The sequence below is a fragment of the Glycine soja genome, chromosome 15 (genome assembly GCF_004193775.1).
Source record: "Glycine soja cultivar W05 chromosome 15, ASM419377v2, whole genome shotgun sequence".
NCBI classification, from domain to species: Eukaryota; Viridiplantae; Streptophyta; class Magnoliopsida; order Fabales; family Fabaceae; genus Glycine; species Glycine soja.
In genome coordinates this window covers 48,040,131-48,067,576 of record NC_041016.1, presented here as the reverse complement: position 1 = coordinate 48,067,576, position 27,446 = coordinate 48,040,131, and the positions used below count along the sequence as shown (strand labels likewise).

At 33.7% G+C, this 27,446-nt stretch overlaps 2 protein-coding genes across 4 annotated transcripts; both read right to left on the bottom strand.

The window, feature by feature from the left end:
* Positions 1–745: 745 nt before the first annotated feature.
* On the bottom strand, positions 746–14,264 carry LOC114387510 (ubiquitin carboxyl-terminal hydrolase 25-like). 2 transcript variants are annotated; one of them, XM_028347710.1, is made up of 9 exons: positions 13,875–14,264; positions 13,321–13,789; positions 12,924–12,999; positions 12,737–12,829; positions 10,919–11,005; positions 10,043–10,812; positions 9,218–9,343; positions 1,375–1,517; positions 746–1,235 (listed from the first exon to the last, which is right to left on the bottom strand). In XM_028347710.1, exons 1-9 carry the CDS (start codon positions 14,053–14,055, stop codon positions 1,228–1,230), a joined length of 1,953 nt encoding a protein of 650 aa, XP_028203511.1. In that variant the 5' UTR covers positions 14,056–14,264; the 3' UTR covers positions 746–1,227. The 2 variants fall into 2 exon arrangements, with proteins under 2 accessions (XP_028203511.1, XP_028203510.1); XM_028347709.1 differs by having other exon boundaries at positions 1,382–1,517; positions 13,875–14,261.
* A 4,606-nt stretch (positions 14,265–18,870) lies between these two features.
* LOC114386823 (probable sugar phosphate/phosphate translocator At3g14410) lies at positions 18,871–24,097 on the bottom strand. Of its 2 annotated transcripts, none has more exons than XM_028346877.1 (8): positions 23,920–24,097; positions 23,142–23,249; positions 23,027–23,061; positions 21,794–21,906; positions 21,267–21,528; positions 20,894–21,162; positions 19,547–19,694; positions 18,871–19,463 (listed from the first exon to the last, which is right to left on the bottom strand). In XM_028346877.1, the coding sequence occupies exons 1-7, from the start codon at positions 24,007–24,009 to the stop codon at positions 19,570–19,572; spliced, it is 1,002 nt and encodes a 333-aa protein (XP_028202678.1). In that variant the 5' UTR covers positions 24,010–24,097; the 3' UTR covers positions 18,871–19,463; positions 19,547–19,569. The 2 variants fall into 2 exon arrangements, with proteins under 2 accessions (XP_028202678.1, XP_028202679.1); XM_028346878.1 differs by having other exon boundaries at positions 23,991–24,090.
* Between the last annotated feature and the right edge of the window lie 3,349 nt (positions 24,098–27,446).

Here is a 27,446-nt window from a genome sequence, read left to right as displayed (position 1 = left end):
ACACTTTCTAAATTCTTGCACGAATGCAGCAAATTGCAATATTTGAAGAATATGACATCAATGCTAATGTTTTGATGATTACAATAAATAACTACTTTTACATTACTCCATTGGTTTCAGATTGAGACGTTTAGGAAAGAAAAAAAAATCATTTCAAAATAAATCATTTTACAAAATCAGCATATTGTGTGTGTAAACGTTAAATTTTTTTCACTTCATCAAACCACTACTAGTCAACATTTCAGTGAGTATAATGGTCAAAGCTTTGGCCTACTTTGATTTTTACAGTTCCGAAAACAAATATTGAGTTCCTTTTCTACATCTAAAATTTGAAATTGATCACATTAATTACCCTTCGGGACTGTATTTCAAATATTTGTTTTTGACATTAGCAAAAAAAAAAAAAACATTTGTTTTTGAAATACCGTTTTTGACTTCTAAATTTTGATCACATTAAAAACTAAAAATCACCTTTCACTCCTTAAAGAATCAAGTTGAAGTTGTTGAAATTATGTTCTTTCGAGACAAATTTAATAAATCCTACCAAAATTACAGAGTTAGTAATGCGACTGGTCCTAAATCTTTTAGGACTAAAATGGTCACTATCATTTTGTCAACCAAAATATTGGCAGCTTCTGCGAACAATATAGAATTTTATAAATTTTTCAACCATCTTGAAAGCTATTTTCTAACCATGTTACTTAGTTGCCGATGTGTATCAAAATTGAATCATAAATCCCACAAATTTCAGGACCTCTCGGGCAAAACGTTTAGATAGCGAATGAATTTTTAAGAGCTACAGACACTGTTAATAGGATGCACGGCCTCATCTTCGCTGCAAAATTTGTTGAGCAATTTTATAGAAAATTAAGATTTTGCTCCAGTACATAACTAAAATATAGATTGTACAGAATGAATAGATTCCTGGCATGCTCTCCTCAAGATTCAATTAGAACTTTATAGCCTCCATGAAGAAAGAAAACTTATGGCCAGATATGAAATCTGAACTTCTATCTCAAATATGCATGAAGCACCTAGAAGCGCAACAAAGCCATGCTTCAATGATAACAATTCTCCACCTTCTCCTGCTACTATTGCCAGCACTAGCTCAAAGAGTTAGTATGTAACAAACCCAAACTGAGCATCCCAGCAAGGGTGCCACCATCACTACAAAAATCCATATATTAGTAATACAGAATTCACACCACCCCTCGCTAGCACGACAGATCAACATTCTGCAACATTTTGAAAATGAAATAGAAACTATCAGTATCAAATCACTAACTGAATTAAAGGCTTATAGAATGGAAAATCTGTAGAATAAAATACTAGACTTATAGAATGGAAAATCTGTAGAATAAAATACTAGATCACCTCGTACCATTCTCGGATCAAGGTCCTGAAAATTGTATTTTTTTTCTTGGCTAAATGATCGGAGTCGTTCAATCATATCCTGTTTCAATGACTCGGGAATCTTGGATATGAAAGCTCCCTGTGCATCTCCTATTAACAACTTCCTGCATCACACGTAGTGCACATCCAGGGATTATAACCAGCGAGTCAAATCACAATCACCATTGTCCATACATTAAGAAATGTGAAAAGGGAACTTTCAGTGCATAGTTTTTAAATAATTAAAGAAATAAAACTATGTACCCAACAGAAATAAATAAATAACTCTGCGAAATTATTTATAAAACTAAAACTAGGATTTCATCAACCATTGGTTTTTCTTCCTTTTTCCAATTTTAAGAATTGAGACTGTACTTCACTGAGGCAAATTGTAAAAAAAAACATGGTTGTCAAGGCAAAGCCACATTATGAACTATTTAATATCATCAACTTCAAAAAGATAACCTTAAATGAACATGCAATCCCTTGAAAAAAGAAATGAAAACAGATCACAAACTCCCACACACTCAATAGGTACTACATAGTACTATAGCTAAATACAAAAGGTTAGACTATGCTCAGGCATTTGACATTTTTTTTATTGCAAGTATAAACAAAGCACATGGGCATGCAACATGCACATAGAATGAGCATGCAAACAGCCTATAAAGCTAACAGTCTAAAATGTCAAGTGTAGAAAATGGCTTACCACTGAATGATATCAGTACACTACATATTATAGTGTTGAAATGATAGGATTTAGGTATTGAAGGATGAAATTGAGAAAATAGATACTTTGAGCAATATTTTCTTGAGTGTTCTGATGTATTGCAATGTGACAACAATAAAAACGCTAACCTTGTTTATACTAAATACTAAGGGTTTTAAGGCTTTGTTTGGTCCAGCTTTATACTAAATAGAGACTTTGAAAAATATTTTATCGTGTATTCTATTGACTTGAGATGCAATGTGTAGGGGAACCAGGCAGAATTTGCATGTAAACAAATTCTTAAGAGGATGGATAATGACAGTTGTTGGTCCTAATATATTTTTATTGAACTTTGGAAAATGTGTAAGAAAACAAGGTATCATTTGGTTCATAAGCTATTTAATGAGATTTTGAAATATAAGAAAATGCAGGATGATTGGAGGAGGGACATTTTGGTTCCTATATACAAGGGAGATATATAGTATTGTGCAAACTATAAAGGGATAAAACTAATGAACTATACTATGAAATTAAGGGAAAAGGTGATTGAGTATAGATTAAGAGTAGAGACTATGGTAGCAAAGAATCAATTTGGTTTTATGTCCAGTGGGTTTACAATAGAAGCTATTTATCTTCCACAAGGGCTGATGGAAACATATTGAAACAAAAAAAAAGACTTACAAATTGATTTTTTTTAACTTGAAAAAACATGATTGAGTGCACAAAGAAGCATTGTGAAAGGCTTCAGAAAACAAATCTGGACCATACAGACATAAATGGAGTAACTACTAATGAGAAAACTCCAGAAAGAGAAACTAAAGACTTTTGTAAAAGGATGAGTTTACATCAGACTCAGCATTAATTCCTTGTTTAATTTAATCTTGGATGTGCCCAACATAACATACAAAGACCATCTCTAAATGCATGTTATTAACAGATTATTCTAATTGAGGAATCAAGAGAGGTTAACTCTAAACTTGAGCTTTGAAGACAGAATTTAGAATCAAAGGGCTTTCACTTGAGTTACAGCAAGGTTAGAGCATATACATTATAATTTTATCAAGAAACAAGAGAAAAATGCTTTGGAGGTAAAAATGAGTAACACAACTTTTGAAGTATCTGAAATCAATAGTACAAAAATATGGGGGATTAACGAAGATGTCATGCACAACATACATATTGGGTGGTTGAAATGGAGAAAGGCATAACAAGCTCAACGGAAAATTTAGCATACCCCTATACGACCACTATATATAAAGAGATAAAGAGATAAGGAAATATTAAGAGAAAGAAACCAAAGAAAATATCTAGAAGAAGAGAGAAACTCTTAGGAAAATCAATTGTATAAAACTGAGAAAGATAAAAACTGAATTACAAAGAGAGATCTTAGTCCTATTTATAAGGTGTAGCATAACTTAGCAAAGGCTAAGTTAGTTACACAGTTCTAACAGAAAGGAGACCTATGAGCTGTTTAACAACTGTTACAAATCTTAACAAAACATATCAACTAACAAAGTATAAAAGAGTCTTTTATTCTCAGTCTTTTATTCTCATACTCCTAATATTCCCCCCTCAAACTCAAGGTGGTTGATTGGCACAATCAACTACATTAAATTTGTCACGTAAACTTAGGAATCTGCTGGTTGAGAGAGGCTTGGTCATGATATCTGCAACCTGCTCCTGAGAAGGAATATGAGAGACAACAAGATCCTTGCTGAGAACTTTTTCTCTAACGAAGAAAATGTCAAGTTCCATGTGCTTAGTACGAGCATGAAGAACAGGATTGTGAGCTAAAGCTACTGAACTCTGATTGTCACAGAAAATTAGAGGAGTATCAAAAGGTATGTGAAGCTCCTTCAGAAGAGATTCAAGCCAGAGAATTTCAGAAGTAACTTGAGCCAGACTTCGATATTCTGCCTCAGTTGTTGATTTAGCAACCAAAACTTGCTTTTTAGCCCACCATGAGACCATATTAGGCCCAAGAAAAATGCAAGCTCCTGAAGTGGATCTACGATCATCCTGATCTGCAGCCCAATCAGCATCACAGAACCCAAAAATCTTGATAGAAGGAGTGGTCTTGGCAGGTTTGATTAGCCAACCATGCGTTATAGTTCCTTTAAGGTACCTAAGTATGCGTTTGATAGCTCTCCAATGCTCTTCCATGGGTTTGGACATGTACTGGCAGACTTTGTTTACTGAGAAGCTAATTTCTGGTCGTGTGATTGTTGCATACTGCAAAGCACCAACCACAGATCTGTACAGCGTAGGGTTCTCAAAGCATGTAGTTTCTTGCTTTGACAATTTGAGATTACTAACCATAGGGGTGGAAATTCCTTTAGCTTCTTCCATATTTACACTTTCAAGCAAATATGAGATGTATTTGGTTTGAGAAAGCATGACAGAACCTGTGGAATTATACTTGACTTCAATCCCAAGGAAGTAGTCCAACTTGCCAAGATGTTTAAGAGAGAAAATAGAGTTTAGCTATGAAATGAGTTGCTGAATTAGAACACTGTTATTTCCAGTGAGGATTATGTCATCCACATAGACAAGCGTATAAGTTGTGTTTCCACATGAGGAAGAGACAAATAAGGAAGGGTCACACTTGCTAGCCTTGAACCCAAGAGAGATGAGAGTTGCTGAAAGCTTTTCAAACCATGCACGAGGTGCTTGCTTCAGCCCATAGAGAGCCTTGTTCAGTTTACAAACAAGGTTACTGTCATGTTCGAAACCTGGGGGCTGCTGCATATAGACAGTTTCTTCAAGCTTGCCATTTAAAAAGGCATTGTTGATATCAATTTGCTGAAGATCCCAATGAAAGGAAGTGACTAAAGTCAGAATAGTTCTAATTGTTATAGGTTTCACAACTAGGGAAAATGTTTCTTTGAAATCAAAATCAGGCTGTTGATGGAAGCCTTTTGCTACAAGACGTGCCTTGTACTTACTGACAGACCCATCTGAATTATGCTTGACTCTAAAAACCCACTTGCAACCAATTGGTTGCCTAGTAGGAGGTTTAGGAACCAGTTCCCATGTATTGTTTTTGAGTAGTGCAGCCATTTCTTCATCCATAGCATCTTTCCACTTAGGATCTTTAAGTGCTGTTTTGACAGTTTTAGGCACAGCATGAGTTAGAAGCAAGGTTGGTTGGAGTCTAGGCTTGACAATTCCATTTTTTGATCTAGTTGTCATAGGATGAATGTTAGGAGGTATGACTGGATTGGTAGAGGAAACTGGTGCAGTATTTTCGGAATTAGACTGATTGGTTGATGAAGGATTTTGACTAGGTGAGGGAAGAGAGAAATTTTCTGTGGATGAGGAGGAAGCAGTAGGTATAGGAGGATTGGAAGGTGGTAAGATAAAGGATTGTGTATTAGTGAAGGGTACAGGAATGCAATTGCAGCTAGTGTTGGGAGATTTTGGAGAGAAGAGACTAGGAAAGGGGAAGTGAGTTTCATTGAGTATCACATCTTTAGAGATGTATATTTTTCCTTGTTTGCTCAAACACTTGTAGCCCTTGTGATTTTCAGAATAGCCCAAAAATAGACATTCTTCAGACCTTGGCTGTAACTTTGACTGATTATACGGTCTTAGACACAGAAAGCAAGCACAGCCAAAAACTCTAAGTGCCTTGTAATCAGGAACTCTTTTAAAAAGTGTAGTAAGGGGTTTCAAAATTAAGTGGTGATGATGGAAGAAGATTAATGAGATAGGTGGCAGTGAGCATGATCCCAATATTCCAAAGACATGAATGCTTGATTTAACATAGCAAGACCCAACTCAACAATCTGCCTGTGCTTTCTTTCTACAGACCCATTTTGATGATGGGTATAAGGACAAGTTAACCTGTGAATGATTCCCTGCTGCTGAAGTAAAGGTGTCAGTGGTTTAAATTCTGTTCCTCCATCAGTTTGAATAGATTTAACCGGTGTTTGAAACTGTTTTTCTGCCATAGCTTCAAAAAGCTGAAACTTGTTAGAAACATCAGATTTATGATTAAGCAGATAAATCCAGGTGAATCTGGAATAGGCATCAACACAAGTTAGGAAATACAAGAATCCACAAGATGACTCTACTGAAGAAGGCCCCCAAACATCAAAGAATACTAATTCAAGAGGTGCAGTATAGACAGTAGAAGAGGGAGAAGAGGGTAGTTTGTGAGATTTGGCTATAGAGCAAGAATTACAAAAATCACTGCTAGTTTTGTTGATAAAGGGTATATTACATTTATTTAGTACAATTGCTAGTGCATCCTTGTTAGGATGGCCTAGTCTTTGATGCCAAAGTTTAAAAGAACTAGATACAACAGTATGATGAATTTCTTTTGGACTAAGGAGACTGTTGTGGACACTAGCAGAAGAGTGTGTGCTGTTGTTATGAGAAGTGGTTCTTGCAAGTGAAGGGTAAAGACTGTATAAGTCATCTTCTCCAAGAGCTCCTTGAAGAAGAACTTTATGTGAATCCTGAGATTTAACACAACAATAGGAAGGATGAAACTCAAAGAAACAGTTATTATTGCGAGTGAATTTACTAACACTAAGTAAATTTTTGGCAAGGGAGGGAACTAGCAGTAAATTTTTAAGGGAGAGAGTAGTGTTTGGAAAATAGGGGGACCTAAACAGATTTGAGCCTATGGAAGAGATTCTTGTACCTGTGCCATTAGCCATTAGGATATGTTCATTTCCTGCAGCTTGACTGCTCTGAAGGAGTTTATGTGGATCATTGGTTGCATAGTGTGAACCACCTGAATCTGGAAACCAAGCCTGGGAAATGTTAGCAGTAGGTGGAATTTGCTGCTGCTGGAGGGTGGTGCCATTATTGGGTGGGATAGTGGGTTGATAACCAAAAGGAGGCGCTGGGTTCTGAAAATGTGGATCAGGTAAGTATGGCATCCAGGGAGTGGGAGTGGTGCCATCAGCAAAGTATGGTTGCTGCATGTTGCCAAAAAATTGCGGAGCACCAAAGTTGGGTGGTGCAAAACTGTGTTGAAGCTGAAAGTCGTACTGACCAAAGAGTATGGGGATCCGAAGTTGCCAAACGGAGCCACAGCGGACCTGTGGTAACACGTTGAGGCTTCATGGCCACGTTTCTTGCAGATCTGACACTGGACTTGGCCACCGCGACCTTGTGCGCCACGGCCGCAATTCTGTCTACGGCCATAGCCGCTGCCGTTCGCTGGAAAGTTCCCTTGAGAGGAGTACTGGTTTGGATTCGAGGAGAACAGCATAGAATTTGCAGTAGCAGCTCCTTGAGCAGAAACGTAGTTCGCAACTACATGATTTTCTGGAATGTTGGCTGGAACAATATGTGGCGCTGAAGTAGATTCAGCAAGATTCAATGTTAGAGGCTCCTGTAGAGCAGTTTGCTTGTGTTGCTCAAGACGCGCTTCATGGGCAAGAATCATGGTTTCGATATCAAGAACAGAGACATCAGCATCACGAGTAAGAAATGCCATGATTGTAGAGATGAGAGCTTCATATTCAGGAGGAAGACCACCAAGAATAGCATCTGTTTGTTCACAATTGGAGATTGCATCACCAGTTGCTGTTAGAGTATCACACAATTGCAGAATTCTTTGCAGATACTCACTGCAAGATTTGTTGCCTTTCTTGATGGTTCGCAGTTCCAAGCGTAATTGCATAGTTCTTGCACGCGTAAGACCATGAAAATGGGAGCAAATGGCATTCCAGACTTGGAACGAATGACAGCAAGTCACAACACGACTGAGAATTGAATCAGAAAGCGTAGAAAGAAGCCAAGACATGATTAGAGCATCTTGACGATCCCAATTCGTAAATTCTGGATTGATTGTCCCTGCTGCATGATCTTCTTCAGAGAGGTACTTGAGAGGAACAACAGGATTGACGACATATTTTTCTAATTGATGAGCTCGAAGGACAGCATTAACTTGCTGGTGCCAATTCATGTAATTTTTCTCATCAAGCTTACAAGCTACTGTTTGGGAAAAAGTTGTGGAAGGTGACGCCATTTTCTCACAGGGGAAGGAAAAAGGCTCTAGGATACCATATTAAGAGAAAGAAACCAAAGAAAATATCTAGAAGAGAGAAACTCTTGGGAAAATCAATTGTATAAAACTGAGAAAGATAAAAACTGAATTACAAAGAGAGATCTTAGTCCTATTTATAAGGTGCAGCATAACTTAGCAAAGGCCAAGTTAGTTACACAGTTCTAACAGAAAGGAGACCTATGAGCTGTTTAACAACTGTTACAAATCTTAACAAAACATATCAACTAACAAAGAATAAAAGAGAGTCTTTTATTCTCATACTCCTAATAGGAAATGTGAAAACTAATTGTATAAGATATTCTAATATATAATCATGATGGCATTGGATAATTTTAATGTATTCTCACAAACAGAAGTTGCTGCTATCAAGAAAAGGATGATTGTATTTATTGACTAAAATTCAACAAAACAAGGAGAGAAACTCCTGTCCAAGGGAGTCCGCTTTTATAACAGAGCACTTGCTCAGTTCACAAAATACAATTTCCTAAATGCCCCCTTTATCTAATGATCCTCCGGTAACTAGCTTCCCTAACTGTTCCTATCTGCATTGACTACTCTCCATCCTTGCAAGATACCCTTTTGTCCCAACAAAAAAACTATCGTACCTTTGTGCCCGAGGGCTCCTCGCTATGCGAAGGTATGAGGGAGGATCATCGTATGCATCCTTATCCTTTCATATGCAAAAGTTGTTTCCAAATTCGAACCCATGACCAACCAATCACCAAGGCACAACTTAATCGTTGTGCCAAGCCTCGCCATCCCTTTTGTTCCAACAAATGCTAAAAATCCCAATCTTCCCAATCACTAAACCAGAGATGCCAACAACATTATTCTAAGCCCTGTTTCCTCTAGCATCACACTTTTCTAAAGATTCATAATAATAAATATAAACTTGATTTTAGAACCCTACATCCCTTCACCTGGCTGGCATCTATAGTCACAGTTGGAAATCAATCTCTTAAATAATTAAAAGGCCATGTAATAGTTAAAACGGTATATGATAGTATTGACAAAATTGTGCAACAGCCATGTTTGTGTGTAATATCAATGACTATGCATAAAGCAATGTAGAATATGATCAACCTTACCTTATTTCATCTCCATTTGTCAAATTTCCAGCCTCCTGTGCATGTAACTTCTTTGAACGCATAAATTCATAGACCTTATCTGTCCAGCCACATGACCTCAAAACTGACTTTGCCTCTTTCCCAAGACTGAGTAATGTTTTGAAAACATAATATCAGAATCAAGCATATAAAGAATATTTTAGAAACAAAACAGTATTCGAATCAGACATAAAAAGTATTTTAGAATGTAAAGCTGTATAACTGATTGTCAAAAGAAATAGGTAAATAAATGTTAACTAGTGATTAAAAAATTTTGGGAATGACCGATCACAAGCATGAAGATTGCAGTACAGTATAAATCAAGAAGACTAGTATTCTGAAAAAATTTAACCAGATCAACATATTTTTAGCATTTGAGATATTGAAGATAGAAGGAAAGGGAGATAAATTACCAAATGAAGAAAAAATATAGTGGAACATCCATTATTAATTGCACAATGTTTCTTTCAAATTGGAATACTATGTGATTTGGATACCAAAAGAAATGAGTCAATTTTTTGTATTCCCTTCCTCACCAATTAGGTTATCCAAACAATAAGTTAATAACAACTACAAATATCAAAGCCTCAGTAGAACTAAAAGATTTCATAAACAAAAAAATTTAAGCATTAACTAACTTCAACAGTCTAAACTCTAAAACAACTACCAATGTCTATATCAAGGCTATGAAACACAAACAAAAGTACAAGATGCTACATTTCAATAAATAAATGAATATAAATAAATAAATGCTTAACTATAATTTGTAAGAAAAAAAAAAGACATTGAATTTCAGTAATGTCTTACATGTCCTTCAGTTCTTGAACTCTTGCTTGAGACTGACCATCATGTGCAAGTAAAATGCATGGGTCCTCCTGTAGCTTTCTCTTATTCCCCAATATTGTAGGTTTGTTGTTGAGGTCATTGCTTTCATGCTTAAAATTGTCAGGCACTCTACCTGCTATTACCCTGCTTCTATCAGTATCTTCCTTGAGATCTGACTTTACAGAATGAATATCAACTGTCTGATTACCAGTGTGTCCATTTGTAACTGTTGACTCCTTTCTTTTCAATTTGTCAACAGCAACTTTATTTTTGTCAATGCCATTGCTGGTGGGTAGTGAAGAATCTTTCTTACCATTCTCCAAAGAAACTGAATCTTTCACATGCCCATTTATTACTGAAGGCTGATTCCTAGAAACATCAACTTTCCCATTCACACTCACGGGAGCAGGATTTCTTTTAGAAGAACTTCCATTAATGTCAAACTTCACTCTTGAGCTGGAAGGTGCTTTAGCAGTCTTAGATACACTTGGCATATCCTTACAAGGAGATAGCTCAGAATTTGATTTCACATGCACTGCTTTTGGTGGTACACCAACCTTTGGGCATTCAGATGTTTGGCTCCCATTGGAATGAGGCTTTACACCATTTGAAGCAAGAGAATTACAACTTGCCACTGGCCTTTGGTTAGTTCGAGAGAAAAAAAGAATGTAAACCTTTTCTGACAAAACTTCCTGCAGGGTTGCAACAGTTACACAAGAATCATCACAGCAATACCACCGACCCATTGCATCCTGTGAACAGAATAGAAAATTAGATTCTGAGCACAATTAGAAGTTATTTAGGAATCAATGTATCAGCTACATAATTTGGGTACAGATAAACTATAAATTAACAAACCTTTATATAAGCGTAGTAGTGACCAGATTCGGGGGAGTAGCCGGAATGCACAATAGTGCCAAAGAGCTTATATTCCGGTTGGGGATCCTACATAAAGATAACTGTTAGAAAAGTAAAAAATAATATTAAAATGGAAGACTTGGGTAATATTGATCACATTACGCCATTCTTACAAGATGTCAGCATAGGTTGGAAAAATATTGAACCTTTATTGGCCTTCACTAAGCAATTTATGTTTTTTATTGCGAGTGGCACATTGATAAGTAGTATTTTTAGCCTCTTTGAAGTTTCACCATTTAGTTCAGAGTCCAAAACTAGCCACCCCTTTTGCAATTAAATATTACGACAATGTATGAGTTTTATATTCAATGGATATTGAATAGTCCAATTCTCATACTCTGTCACAAAAGAGGTAAAAGGCTTTTCTATCTCACAAGTAATTTCACCTTCTTTTTATACCATAACTTCCATATGAACTAGAACTGAACAAAGAAAAACAAATTTAGATAAGTTTAAAGAATATTTCAGAATTTTATGGATTACGAACCTCTATCATAATGCTTTCCTTATTTCTCATGGATTTTCTGAATATTAAAAGCTTAATAACTAAGACCTTGAGAGGTTCACCCGCATAAAAATGCTTTTTCAATAACTGCAAATGCACGACTAAGATTGCCAAACAAAAAGTCCTAATGGCAATCTTATTTCACAAGAGATCTAATGGCATGGATTTCTTACTCAAACCTGGCATTCTGCTTCAACCAAAAGTAACAAATATCACAAGCTGCCACAAAGCTTAATAGCAACAATCTTCACACAATACCTAAGATCTCCAAACTAAGATATATAGTGGTATAATAAAACCTGATTCATCTTACATCTACTACTATTCTTCAAATAACATACTTTGACAATGATCCAAGTCATCATTGTAGGATTTCCATTCAAAACCTATGAAGCTCAAATACTTCAAAAATGGTAAAGTATAGGTGGCATACCCATATTCAATACTGATATGCATAATTGCAGATGATACACCTAGATACATATCATCTATCAAGGGAGTATCTTCCAATTTTTTTTATCTTATTCCTGATAAACTTGGGGATATGGCTCTAATACTTAGACAGGGACTAAAATTTATATGACCTCATAATTCCCATGTATCTTTAAAGGTTATACAAACAGTAGTCAATAATATAGAACGAAGACTTCTTTTGAATAGGACTAACTGACTACGATGCTTTTTGTGACATTGTCATGGATTGGCAAAAATATATAATTTTTGTGACATGTTTATACAGGGAAAAATATATTCTGATATGGCCAAGGAAAAGATATGTAGCTATATTTTTGGCTATGATGACAATCATTGCTTTTGTAAATTGCAATCATCATTCACTGATATAGTTATGTATTAAAAAGAAATTATCAATGGCTCTTCTTAAATATTGTGCATTTTAAAACTTATAAATGCTATAGCAATAGCACAGTGTACAAAATTTGTATAGAATCAGCATAAAACCTAAAATCAAATCAAAGGGAAAATAATGTTTTGTGAGCAAGAGACATTGCAGATGTAATCAAATGCTATTATTTATACCTAATTATCGTGATATTTCCGTCCGTATTAGTGTAAGATTATAAAATACAGTTAGGAGTATTTAAAGTGTCGAACAAGGATGCAGATACAATAAAGACATGGCTACTATTTTGAAGTCCCTGTACTCCCTAAATCATGCTGGTGTGTACCTCCACATAAAAAAAACACACACCCCTTTGCAGTAGTAACTGGTTCAAAGCAAACACCAAACATACCTGGCTTGCTTTACACATGAAGCTAGAAAGCACCAAAACCTCTTCAAATGCAACAGCCTTGTCAATCTTGCCACCCAATATACCCTCAAATCTCTACAATCCAAATTTCACCAACACACCATCATTCAAAAGTCCCAAGACTAATCCAAAAACCAAATTAAGAAAAAAAAAAACTGATACAACCAACCTTTAGTTGTATCACAAGGATGTTAGGTGCTTGAAGTATGGACATCTGCTTCTTAGCTGCCACCAATTTCTTACAACTGAACAACAGTCGCAAACAGTTTCATCCCTTCAATAACTAAAACACGCACACACCCAAACAAATAGGACAAAACTTGGATACATTTCAATAGGTGTTGTTTGTGCTGTTCTCCAATTCTAATTGGAGTTTCACCACAATAATTTGCACTATAAAGATTTGCAACAAACAATTATGCATATTAGCAAGGTGAAACTCGAATTCTGACCAGAGAACAGTCCAAACAACACCTAACCTAAGGAATTGTATCTAAGTTTTGTACCTACATTTAACAATCGAAACACATACAGACACTTGCACACACACTCACTCGGTGACTCACCTATCACACTTGTACTTATTGTTGCCATCTAAAACCTCAGGCTGAAAGAACTTTTGCATGGAGTCTTTAAGCGAGTTACTATGGAAAACATCAAGACTAATATCCATTATCTCGTCAACCTTATTCGACTCATATCCACAACACAGACACTTCACCTGGCTCTGCAAGGCGCCACCGAAAATTTCCTTCACCACCGTACCGCCGCCAGTGTCACCGCCACCGCCGCCATTAGCCTCGGCGCCTTTGCGGCGGAGCTTCTTGAGGCGGAGGCAGGTGTTGTGGCAGGCGTCGATGACGTAGCGGAGGAACTCGTGCGCGTCCTCCTGGCGGCCGCAGCGGAAGTTCTCCGCGAAGATCCGGATGCAGCTCTGGATCTTAGACGGCGCGTCGTACGTGAGATCCAATCGAAGAGAACGCGCAATCTGCTTCTCCAGTATGCAGAACGGACACGAAGACGCAGAAGAATCACCTGAATCGAAGCGAATTAGTACAAAAAAACACAGAAATTGAAGAAAAAATAAGAAAATTAAAATTGAGGAGAAATGGAATATTACAGAGAGAAGAGTGTTGGAGACGGAGGCAGAAATTGGCGAGAGGAGGAGTGTAGGTGAGGCACTGGAGGACGCTGTTGAGGTAGCACGAGTTGCCTAGGTTACGGAGCCCTAACGGAGGACCGGTTCCGGTTTTGCGTTTCTGACTCAGGAGACTCGGCTGCCAAGTCATCTGCAGGGCCATCAACGACGCCACACGCCGCCGCAACGAGCCGCTGCATTGGCCGTCGATCGGGGACTCAACAACCCGGGCCACCGCCGACGCCACCGCAATCGCATATTTCGACTGAGAGAGGTTCAGTTAGTTTTTTCGGTGTTTCCCTCTCTATGCGGTTGGTGTGTTGCTCTGTTTTATTTTTTCTTTTCCTTTTTCTTTTTTTTTTTCCTTTAATTCTTCTAGCGATTTCTTGGTTATTGGGGGAAAATAGAGTGAGGGAGTGAGAACTAAGGACACTATGGACTGCCTGCTTGCTAGTAGTGCATACTGGACAAGAAATGAATGAATGGGAAATTCTTTGAGCACTATTTGGTAGGAGGGAAAGAAATGGTTTGAAAATAGGGTAAATAGAAGAGGAATAGATTAATGAAAATAAGTGAGGAATATAGTAAATTTAGATGTGGTCGATTTATAAGAAAATACAAAGAATAAATATAGATGAGAAGTCTCGAATTGTAAGACAATTAATAAGGTTGGTGGATTTATGTGTCTTCAAGGAATGATGAAGATTTGGTCAAAACAAGAGATACATTGATTAAGGGTTCATCTAGTGATAGGGGATGTCGAAGACAATAAATAGGGTTAGTGGATTTGTATGCTTTCAAGGAATGATATAGATTAGGTCGAAACAAGAGGCACATGGATTAGGAGTTCATCCAATGATAAGGGATGCAAAAGACAATTAACAAGGTTGGCAGGTTTATGTGCTTTCAAGAAACGGTGGAGATTTAGTCAAACAAGAGGCACATGGATTAGGGTTCATTCAATGATGTGGGATGCTAGTAGGTTCCAACTAGTACATGGTATTATGCAAAATCAATTATGCCATCATACAAAATTGATTACAGGTAGAGCATTGTGCATTCCGCCATGTGAGCATGAAAATAAGTGAAAAATAAAATAAATCTAGATGTATTTGTATTTGGTTCAAGAAAATAGAGAAAAAATAGGAATGAAACTCTCTTGAATAGCAAGGTAATTAATGAGATTAATGGGCCTATGTGTTTTTAAGGAACAATGGAGATTTGGTAAAAACAAGATACACGTATATCGTGGCTTCGTCCAATGATTTGAGATGTAGAAGACAATTAATGAGGTCAATGAGTCTCTTTGTTTTCAAAGAATGATTGAGATTAATCAAAACAAAAGGCACACAGATCGTGGATTCATCCAATGATGTAGAATGCAAATGGTATCCTCTTGTACATAGTGTAATGTAAAATTAATTATGTCATTATGCTAAATCGATTACGAGTAGAGTCATTGCACATTTCTTCATCATTTAAACCAAACAAACTCACCCTTGTTGCTCCCTCCTTAGGGGTGGGAATAGACTCGGGCCCACCAAAGGGGCTTATGGCCTAGCCTACATCAAGCCCAAGCTAGGTCAGGCTTTTTCAAAAATAGGCTAGGCTTAGACTTTTATAAAAGCTTATTTGGTTAAATAGGTTAGATTTTAAGCCATTTAAAAAGTCTTTTAGGCTTAATAAATCGGCCTATTTGAGTAAGTATAAATTATAATAATTTTTTTAGTATTATTATTATATTAAAATTGTTATGATGTATCAAAATCATACATTTATTTACCTTTTAAAAATATTTCAAATGTTGACAACAATAAGAGTCAAACATATAAGCTTATTGAGTGATAATTTTATGTTTTACTTAAAGGTCTTGTTACAAAATAGGTTTTTCAACCAAGTTATCTTAACAATGATAAAATTACATCAAATTAACGTGTTAGACTTAACTCTTATAAAATTTAATTCGCCTATTTTCACCTTTGTCTTATGCGTTGAGTAATGACAATTTTGATTTTTATAGATTATAGTTTGGTTCAAGTAGAGTTTTTCTCAATGGTTATGAGTCTATTGTTCAATGTAAATAGCAGTTAAACTTGTATAAAAGGTTCAATATGAAATAATTTTTTAAGTAGGCTAATAGATTAAGTTAGGCTTTCAAATAGGTTGGCTTATACCTAAAAATAAAACATATGACTAATAACAAGTTAGATCAAGATCTTGAGATTTTTAAACATCCTAGACCTATATATTTTTTAAACAAGCTAGGCCTATTTAACAAAAATCTTGTTCGGTCTAACTTATTTTCACCCCTACACTCCTATTTCCATGTCTCCCCTTTATTTTTGTTTTCTTCTCTTTACTAACAAATATGACAATAATTACTTTTTTGTCTTTTATATAAGAACCAAATAAAGATTTGTGTGCTTGAGTTTTCAATGAACAATTGTGATTGGTTGAAACAAAAGACATAGAGATTGTGGATTCATTGAACAATATAGAATGCACATAGGTTCCATTCGATACACGGTGTATTGTAAAATCAATTTCTTGGTCATTTACACCAAACAAAATCACCTCTGTTGCTCCCTCCTATTTCCATGTCTCTCCTTCATTTCTTTGTCTTCCCTTTACTACCAAATATGACATTAATTACTTTTTGTTTTTTTATATAAGAACTAAATGAAGATTTTTTTTTCTAATTATAAGAAACAATCTACTTTTAAATGTAATAATTATTATTTTTTAATACTTTTAATCTATTTCTACTTATTTTCATAAAAGTAGATTATTTATTGACTTATTAGCAATATAAATTAGACACATTAAAAAATTGTGCATTGAACTACGACTAATGTTATTAAATATAATTATCACATAATCTATTTAATTCAATAGATATTTATCAAAAAAATTAAATTTATAATATTATTAATTAAAACTACTAATTTAACTATTTTTTATTGATGTTGATAAATTAAATATTTATTTTTTACATATAGGACGAGAAATAATATTATTTAATTGTTTATGTATCTATTTATTCATGAAATTCTCAATTGTATATGTCACATAAATTGATGTGGCTTAATTCTATTATTAATTTCTCACAATTGCGATATTAGAAAGATCAAATAGTGTGATTAAGTCATATTAGTATGTGTCAACATGTAAATTGTGATACTTAAAAAACCTAATTTACGTAATTGGAACATGAGGAATAAAAATCGTATAATTATAATCTCAAAAGTATAATTAAGTTTAAAAATGTATTTAAATTCATATAATATATTATGATTTAAAATCTAAATAGTAAAAATTAAAATTAGGAAAAAATATTTAAAATAAATAAATAAAATAAACAATATAGAAACTGAAAAAGTCGCATAAATAAAGATGAACATTATCCTTACATTCTCGTTCAATAAATGAATATTAGTAACACTCCTCCAACGCCAACTGTCCTGTAATCACTTATCACTAGATAATCTATATATGCTTAATGCTGTTACTGTCTTTGTGGCATTCTCGTTTAATTATTTTTATTATTTTGATTTTGAAAGTTTTAAATGGTAAGAAAATCTTACTTTAAAATATTAAATAGAAAATTAAATTCTAATGATAAAGAATTACCTCAAATTACAAAAATCTTATTTCCATTTAGTTCATACTGTATAGAATGACTAAAATTTTTTTTTATAAATTTAAAAGATTTGAAAATAACTTCAAATTTAAAAGACTAAAAAAACTCAAATTTAAGGAACTAAAAACATAAGTCCTAAAATTACGATAACACCAAATAACTCCAATTCATTAACAAGTGTATTTACAAATTAAAAAACAGTCAACTTAAAATCGATGTTTGTTTGAATCAGACGGAAATTTAATTATATTTTCATTTTAAAATGTAAAAAAAAATAAAAGCATTTTTAAAAATAGGATTATAGGAATACTCATACAAGTATATATAAGGTTATATTTAATTAGTTAGATGAGCTAATTTTTATCATTCTAATATATTTAGATAATTAAGATTATTTTACTTAAATCTAATCTTAATCATTCATATTTATTATATGATCATGATTACTTCTGGTGCTTTCATTTCTTACCTTTTTTTTTATGTTTTCTCAAACAAAATTGATTTTATCTTTAGACTGAGTAGAGTTAACCAAATTTGCAAATTAACACTTATATTTAAATTATAAATTTGCGGGGAAGTTAAGAGATTGGTAACCTCCACACATTCTTGTCTACATCAGTATCCTCTACAATTTTTTTAACTAAAAAACCATCTCTTCATTGTTAAACTAACAATAGATAAATAATTAAATATGTATGTTTTTGTTCTTTTTAAAACCATCATTCCACCTTGGTCAACGTCAATTTTTATCACACAATCAACAAGTTTAATATTCGGAATTGAAAATTGAAATTGAAGACTCATTAGGGTTTACTTCCAAAACACAAGCCAAAAAATTGTAAGTAAACCAGGAAATGTGACAATCTTCCAATGATTCCCAAGGTTGTGTCTCTAATTAAAATGAACCTCGAATTTGCCCTTATTGCCTAGTTTAAAAGAACTTTGATGTGTTATTAGTGGCAGGGTGGCAAAAGATAGAACTTTAAAGGGAGAAACTATATTTTCTTATGAGGCATCGGAAAGAAGTGACTTTACAGCGAAAAGGAACTAAAACACTATTTGGGAGGGACGAGGGAGCCCAAGAATATGAGGCCTAAATATGCACATTGAAAATTAATAACCATGTTATCTGCAACAAGATTTAGACTTTAAATTTCAGGCCTCCTATCCCCAAGAACACTAAATGAAAGACAGTATGATTGCCTAGTCAATAAATATATGCCGAAAAGGTCATATATTAAAACCAAAATACAGATATACTTCAAATACACGACATATACCTTATCTTTGAGCAAAATACATTTTTTTTATTTTGTTTTCCCCTTAATCTCTAATGACTAGTGAGAACCAACGAGATGCATTCACAAAATACAATAAAAGCATCCACATAATTTTTTTTTACAAAGGAGCAAAGACTCCCAAAACTGAAACAAACTGTCTCAGAATATCGAATACTATTAGTACATTTCAAATAAACATTATTTCTACTAGTTTTCATCTGTCTAAGAAACTGCTCTATATACCCCTGGTTACTCGCCCATTGTCCAATTATAATAAATAGTGGGTGCAGGGGCTTTTATCTCTGATCATTCAACTTGAAATAATGAATCGCTAGGATTGAAATTGGTAATTGCTACAAACAAATAATCACTGTGGAATGTGAATGACTCCAAATTCCTCAAAAATCAAATGCCATGACCAAGCACCTGTTTTTTAAAGGATTAAGTTTGTATTTTACATTTTCATGTACTACATTGGATCAGCACATTGCTTTCCCCGATCTAAATTAGCTGAAACTGTTTATAAGATTGAACCAAAATGTTTGCTTATACTTTTATATACTACATGAATTTTTATGTCCTCTTGCTACATTATGTGAAAAGTGAAAACTACTATATAGTCTCATCAACTTCTGAATAAGGCATGGACAACTGGAAGAGATACAAAGAAATAATGTATAAGAGGAAGCAAAATTGTGGGAATAAGAATGATTTCAAATACATTATTTACATACCTTGAGTAGCTCAAAGATTGCAACTATCTACTTGTTAAAGGCTGAGACTCTTGCCTTTGGGAAGATTCAGGGTTGGAATCATCTGAGGTGTCACGAGAGGTTTCTTTTTTCAACTTGCAATTATTATATGCCGCTACCCCAGCAATGGCTGTATAAAAATTTATAAAATGGTTACAGAAGCTTCTCTTTTTTCTTAATTAATAATTAACATTATTCACAATTGCTTCTAGTCCAAGACTAGCAATTATTATAATTTTTGCATTGTATTGTCTAGATTTTGATTTGAGTAAAGCCTCCATAATTCTCTAAGAAATATTCTCTCAAAAATCAATCATATTGTGTACTTTTAATCAGCTCAACAAATTTATTGTGTCCACACTCCAGATTAGTATATCAGTGACTATAAATCCATCTAAAACAAAAAACAAAATATGGAATATTTTTTTGGTTTGAGATTGAGATCCTTGATATCCAGAAGTCTTTAAATCCTGCTATCAGTGAATCCTCCTAGGGGACCAAAGTTATCCTAGCACCTAGTTTTTTATTCACAATACTTGAACCTAAGACATTACTAAAGGAGAACTAGGCTTCTTAACCACTTGGACCAACAGGCAATGGTAAACAAAAAGTAGAAGATGGTGCATCACTCTCCACCCTCACCCTAAAAAAGGGATTAAAAAAGATAAATTGATGTAATTGGATAACTGATAGAACCGTGCATACAAATATGGTTCAGGTTGCTGAGACTGAGCCAAGAAAGAAGGCCTTAAACTATATTTGCATAGACCTAAACCCCAGGCCAAAAATTAGTTAGGAGGGAAGATATGTGCTAAAGAGGGAAAGTCAATTATGGAGACAGAAAGTGGATATAATTAGAGGGAATAATTCCCAGAGAGGAAGGGGGGTGGTAATAGTTCGCAGCTTATAGCTTTGGGCCCAGGAATCCATTTCTCAGCCAGGGAGCTTCTGTTTTTATACTTACTGCATTTTGTATACTCCATTTCCATTATTACAATCTCCCTTTAGTTTTGTCCCATCAATAACACACTGCTAGAGTGCTAGTTAGACTCCAACCATATTAGAAACCTGACAATTAACGAATCTTAGATATTCTCACATTAATTTCCAAAATGAAGTACTATCTTTGATTCTGAGTTTTAAAAATTTGTATAATGCTAATGGCAAATAGGCTTCCAGGTAGCACCCAATACTGGGCTATCAATTTTCCCGGACGGTGGAATATGTGGAAGTACTCTGGCATTTGCAGGAAAGGTTATGAAAAATCCTCAAAAGCTATATCCAATGAGACAGGAAAATTTAGAAGGTCAAACAGAATCAGTTACTTACCAATTGCATAACCAAACAAATTGATAAGTGTTAACTTTGTATCAGCAAACAGAACAGCAGACAGTAAGACAACCACCCAATCCTTGACAACTCCGGCAACACGAATGGTTAAAGCACTTGTATGTGTAATCACAAGGAAAACTGATAAGTTTAGAGCAAAAGTACAAAGGCAGTTGAGGATAAGCAAAACAGGTGGGAAGTTCCACGGTCCATGTTCATCCATCTTTGGTTTCTCCAGAAATATCCATGGAAGGAATAAACAAATTGCACTGCAGAAGAATCCAAAATTATTTTCATAGGAATTAATTCACAGTTCACAGAATATTCAAACATTTGTGTAGCAGTAAGTGAAATTACTAAAAGAAACACTTGCCTGCAGGGACTAACATAATACATCACGGATATAGGGTTCAACTTAAGACCTTTCCTCTTAACAAAAATCTCCATGAAGATAAGTCTCAGAGCTTCACCAACAACACCTCCCATTTGGTAAACTACTCCAATCCAGTTTATATTTATCTCTCCATAAGAAGCTACTAGAACACCAAAACTAATCACAGACATGATTGATAGCATTTTGTAGCTCATTACCTCAAGTCCTGCAGCTACCCCAAGCACAAAAACAGCTACAGGCACTGTGATTGACAATTGAAGAACCAATGCAATTATGCAATTAGTTGCCATATTGGAGAAAAAGTAATGCGTAAATATATAATTACTAATTTACTATAGTACACATTGTAACCCTAAGGAAAGTTGATTAACCAATAGATCAGATGGTTTTAAACGCCTCAGGATACACATTTAGCAATTATGCTTTCCATTGGTGATTGGTAGATATCATAAATGGACAAAGATACCTAACTATTATCAATAACCAGCAGGATCACTAAAACTTACTAATTGCCTTCAGCATTTGTGCAAAAGCAACAGAAATATACAGGTAGGCAGTATTTCCCAGCCAAAGAGTCATTGCAAACATGGCCCCAATTGGCACTACTGAAGTAGCGTATCTGAAACAATCAAGGTATAATTACAACTGGAATTTGGAAACATCTTATGCATTTAATGCAATAAAATATTAAGGAACATAGACTTGAAGTTAATAATTTTAAGATATGTGACACACACATACAAGATGTATATGCATAAGCACAAGCATTCAACCAGCAAAGTCCATTCTTACAAAACTAAAGCATGTAAAAGACAACAGAAATTTCAATCAAAAAATTCAAAGAACCTAATCAACAAATATGCAGAAATTTCTGGAGCCAATCACTTTGCAACAGGACTAGCACTAGTGTAATTTTTCAAATCAAAACATGGCAGTTGAATTTCTAGAACAAAGTTCACTTATAGAACACCCACCAAACAAATGGATTGAATCCTTGTCTAGAAAATACTAAAATTGTAGCTATCCATTTTAAATTAGTTAACTGGAAAATCACAGTTTCATGCCAATGTCACATCCCTGAAATATTTTTTATGGTAATACAAAATTATCATTGTTATATCCCAAGTAACATGTGTTTCACCAGGGAATTGGGATATGAAAGAAAGAAAACAACTCAATAAGTGCATTCAAAACCAAGATTTGACCCTTAAATTGCTCTACACTGGAAAAAAATTCAAATCAAGAACTGTCAAGCTACTTTTTGAGTTGCAAATAAAAAATTGTATTTAATCAAAAGATTCAAAGAACAATGAACAATCATGGGAAGTATAACATATAAATGATGTACGGTGGTCAATGTAATAATTTTAATCAGGGAAACAACAAAATAACTTAACCATAAGTCTCTTAAAGACAAAATCATAAGTCATAACTAAGTCTTGTTATCAATGTATAATCTTATACGCAAGTTAAAAAGTAGAAGACCGTAACATATAAGTAACCAAGTGGTTTCATAAGCTCCACAAGCTTACGTAAACTCTCGAGTTTGACAGGCACACAACCATATGTTGAAATTTTTGGCTAATATTATTCTCAATTAGAAAATGTCGTAAGATCCAACTTTTAACATATCATGAGTCACCAAAAGCCAGAGAAAGTATGACAATCAAAATTGTTCCATTCATAAAACCTTGGTATAAATCAACTATTAAATACAGAATGCTTCATTATTTACTCACATTTCAGGAGTCATTCCCTCCTCAACCTTCATAACCTGTAAGAAACAGATCATTAACCTGCATTGCATGACAGTAACTGATTAAATAACAAAATACACCAAGCTCAAACCCGTACCTTCAGAATCTTGGTTAACACAAAACACAGAACAGAGGAGAAGACCATGTGAAGTAGAGTCAAGCCCAAAGGATAAGGGAAGTTAATTTCCTTAGAGGACAAAACCCACTGCAGATAACAAATTGAAAAGACAAAATATGCATCAGACACATTTTCTCCTCGATTCATTCCTCAGATTAAACCAATCACGATTTAAGCATAAATCTAGAATAAAACCCAGAATGCAATAATACTTCCAAAAATCAATCCAAAAAGACAGCCAAACCACAAAAGACCAAAACCAAAATTCAAGCAACAAGCTCTGAGTCTCTGACACAAGGCACTCTGCCATTACCAGTTTACCACCATCATTTCACGAATAAGACACGACACGTAAATTTCCGGGAAAAAAATGAATAAAAATCTGCTTAATTCCTTCAATTCTCTTGCACTGAACCCTACTCCAGAAACGGTCAAATTAAAACGCTTCCTTTACAATTGAACAAAATGCTCAACTACCACTCACAACCACAACTGACAAATCACTCATCAGCATATCCAATTCCAATGAACAACACACACCGCAAATTCATGCAAAACAATTCATAGAACATAAGAAAACAAATAAAACTAAAATTAAAATCAAAATAGAAACAAACAAACAGAACATCCAATCCTAGCCTCGAAATCAGCACGAATCCATTTTAGCGATATCTATGTGGCAAAGCGTTTTCGCGCAATTCACGGGGAAACAAACAAACGGAGAAGAGAATGTGAATTTGAAGTGATCGACGGTAACCTTGTTGAAGAAGATTTGGCCGCTGGAGAGAGCAATGTAGAGAAGAATGTACGCGTAGGTGAGGAAATTACCGTTCTTCAGATCCGCCATTGATGCAAACTGAACCAACGTTTCTTGTTTCAGCTTATTTACTTCACTGACTTTTTGCGCCTTTTCAAAGATGCATCTGAAACCCGATTCGAAGAACATGTGAAAGGAAATAAATAGAATTTATTTGAATATAAAAATATATAATTTAAATAACACCTAAGAAATATGTTAAGAAATAAATTCTTTATTGATTTATAATTTCAATTTGTTACTTTAAAATATGCTTCATGAATAATAGTAATAATTATAAAATAAGAATTTTTAAATATATAACTAAATTTAAAATAATTATTGGTAATATACTTAAACTAATAATTAAAGATAAAAATACAAATTGCTATTATTATTCTGTTATTATTATATATCAATTCATTTATGTTAGATTAATAAACAAATAAAATTTTTCTATTTTTAAATAATTTTTACAAGCTGATTCTTCTAAAAAAATTAATTCATATTTTAATATATTTACATAGGTATTAAATTTTGTAATTGCTACTTCTTATTTAAGAATATTTTTTAAAATATATATGAAATCACACCAAGACATTCATTTAATAAGCATATATTATATGTATATATATAGGTTTTAAATTTTGTAGTTGTAAAAACAAAATTGTATTTAAGAATATTTTTTTAACAAAAAATGCTAGAAACACACACACTCTTGAACATGTTCTTTATTATAAATTGAAATTTATTAAAAATAATAAAATTTGGTGGGTCTCATATTATATTTAATTTTTTTTCTCCAAATTTTATAATTTTTAATGAATTTTAACAAATTAAAGAAACTATGTGTTTGGAGGAATGTGTTTGAGGAATGTGTTAGAAGATATCCTCTTACCACTTCCCTTCTTTTAATAAATATGAATTCATATCAAAGACATACATTTAGATTTTGTTTGAAATTCAAGAAACACCATAAAAAGAAGAGAATAAAACAAAAGCGTTGAATAACTTTCTTTTTATAATTTGGTATATTTTTTTGTTTTACCATGATTGCAGTGAGGTTTATTAAACCTCTGACCTCACCCATTTCAACTTCTGCCAATAAGCCAATCCTGACGGGTAAACTCACCTATATTTCTAATGTCTGAGTACATGGTGAATGTAATTTTTATCATTAAATGACAAAACATACCTTTATATTTACATACTTAATTTTCTATTAATCATATTATATATATATATATATATATATATATATATATATATATATATATATATATATATATATATATTCCCTACTAAACAACCTATAAAATCATCTCACTTTTTGTTCAGTTTCTTTCCTTTTTTTTCTTTCATTTTTTTTTTAACTTTCTTTCATGAATAAAACATACTATTATGATTTAAGGCATCAGTAAACATATATCAAGATACCCAAAGGAGTGGTTCCATGATATTATATGTACAAATTATAAGGTGGACGATCCGGTGGGTGATGTAAAACTTGATTGTTTGGCTTTGTTGAAAATATTGGCTCCTATTTGATCTTTCTTTCAGAGCTTTGAGTCATATTTTGACACTAGGTCATGGTTGGAATCATGGCTTGCCTTTAATATGGGTGGAGGTATAGGCTGCATAGCTATTGGATGAACGTGTCGATCACAGGCACCCACTGGATACAAAATGATCGTGCAGATTAGGGAGCTTTAGGGTAAGGACTGGAATGTATGTTCCCAGCAAGTAAGGGAAATAGGTACCTAACTTTTTAATTAGCAAATTCTCTTTGTACAGGTTTGGATATACATATTAAAGATAGACTTCTTATTCTTAAGCATTTGCTTCTTTCTGTGTTAGAAAGATTGTGTAGAAAACAACAAGAACAACAACATTTTTCGTTCTTTATATCCACCTTAAAAAGTATATTGTAATTTAAAATTCATCTTTTATGGATCAAATTTTATTTATTGTACAAACAAGCTATTAATTAGTTGTTGCAAGTTATGAATAAAAAAAAATAGTTGTTGCAAGCTCGTGATAGAAGACCTTGCTAAGGTCACTCATATCTTGGCTTTGGGCCTTTAGCTCTTCTGACTCACCAATAAAAAATAACTTTCAAGTTAATATATTGTAAAAAAGTGTTAAAACAAAAGTTGTTGACACAAATGATTTGGCACTTAGGTTTTTTAATTAAGATTTAATATTCAATCTTCGGCTTGTTTTTAAGTAATCGTATATGGGTAAGAGTGGTTATATAGACCTACCCGCGGGTCGGACGGATAATAAGTCTTTTTTTTTAAAAGTCTGTATAATTATATTTATTTTTTTGAATCCAATTTGTTAAGTTCATGGTCCTAGCGGACTTTACCGCAAACTTGTGGACTAATCGTTTAACCCGCTTAAATCTAATGTGTAAGTACTATTAATTTGTTATGTTAAGATTTTGATCATTAATTTAGGTTGTTATTGTTATTTTATCATATTTAAAATGTTGACATGTTTTAGTGCGATAGATTTTAGCTTAAAAAATGAAGTCAATTCTTTTTCTTTTAATTTTATGCATTTTTCTCTTTTTTAAAATTTATATTGGATCCACAAACCAATTTGTTTATCCGCGTGCTTTTGTGGACCAGACACAAACCTTGAAAAAAAGTTCATTTATTTCACGACTAGACTTATCTATACTATCTAAACACACACGGGTTTCAAGGATCGGACCTTAAATGGACCAAACCGATCCCTATACCTACCCCTATATATGGGGTTCAAGACTTCTAAAAGTGAAGTTGCTCTTTTTTATCTATAAAAACCAGAGACAGTCATTTACAATAACTCACACCTTGTTTAACCAATTGAGCGAGATCCCTTGCCAGTGAAGTTACTCTTTTAATTAAGACTTATTGCTTTGTTTTATTTTTAAAAAATGGAATAATGTTTCGTTTAAGCTTTTATTTTATATAATAAAGTTGTTGTTTTTTATAATAATTATCTTGAAAGTCATAAATAATATTTATATATATATATATATATATATAAAAGATGATTTGTAATTAATATTAGTGTAAAAATTTTATATAAGACATGCTTATTAAACTCAAAAAAGAAAAAAGAATACTCTCTGCCACTACCTCTTACATAACCCTGTAGTTGACTTTCATTCTTCAAAGAAACGTGATATAATGCAACTCATTAAAATTAATTACAGGATGCAAATTACAATTCACCACTATAAAGTAGAATAATGAGCTCTTGCAATAAAGTTTCTGGTGCTACTTTTACATCGCCAATGAAAGCATTCTCTCTAAACTTTATTTTCCAAGCTTTCAACAGTATTCTCAGATACCAGAGAGTTTATTCCTCATTAGTAACGCACTTTTTAACCCATTAGCTTTTATTAGCTAAAATTTGTTGAAAATAATAAAATCATGAGTACATAGACTCACTTAACTTCGTAATTTCCGTTAAATTTCAACCAACAATAAAGAGTA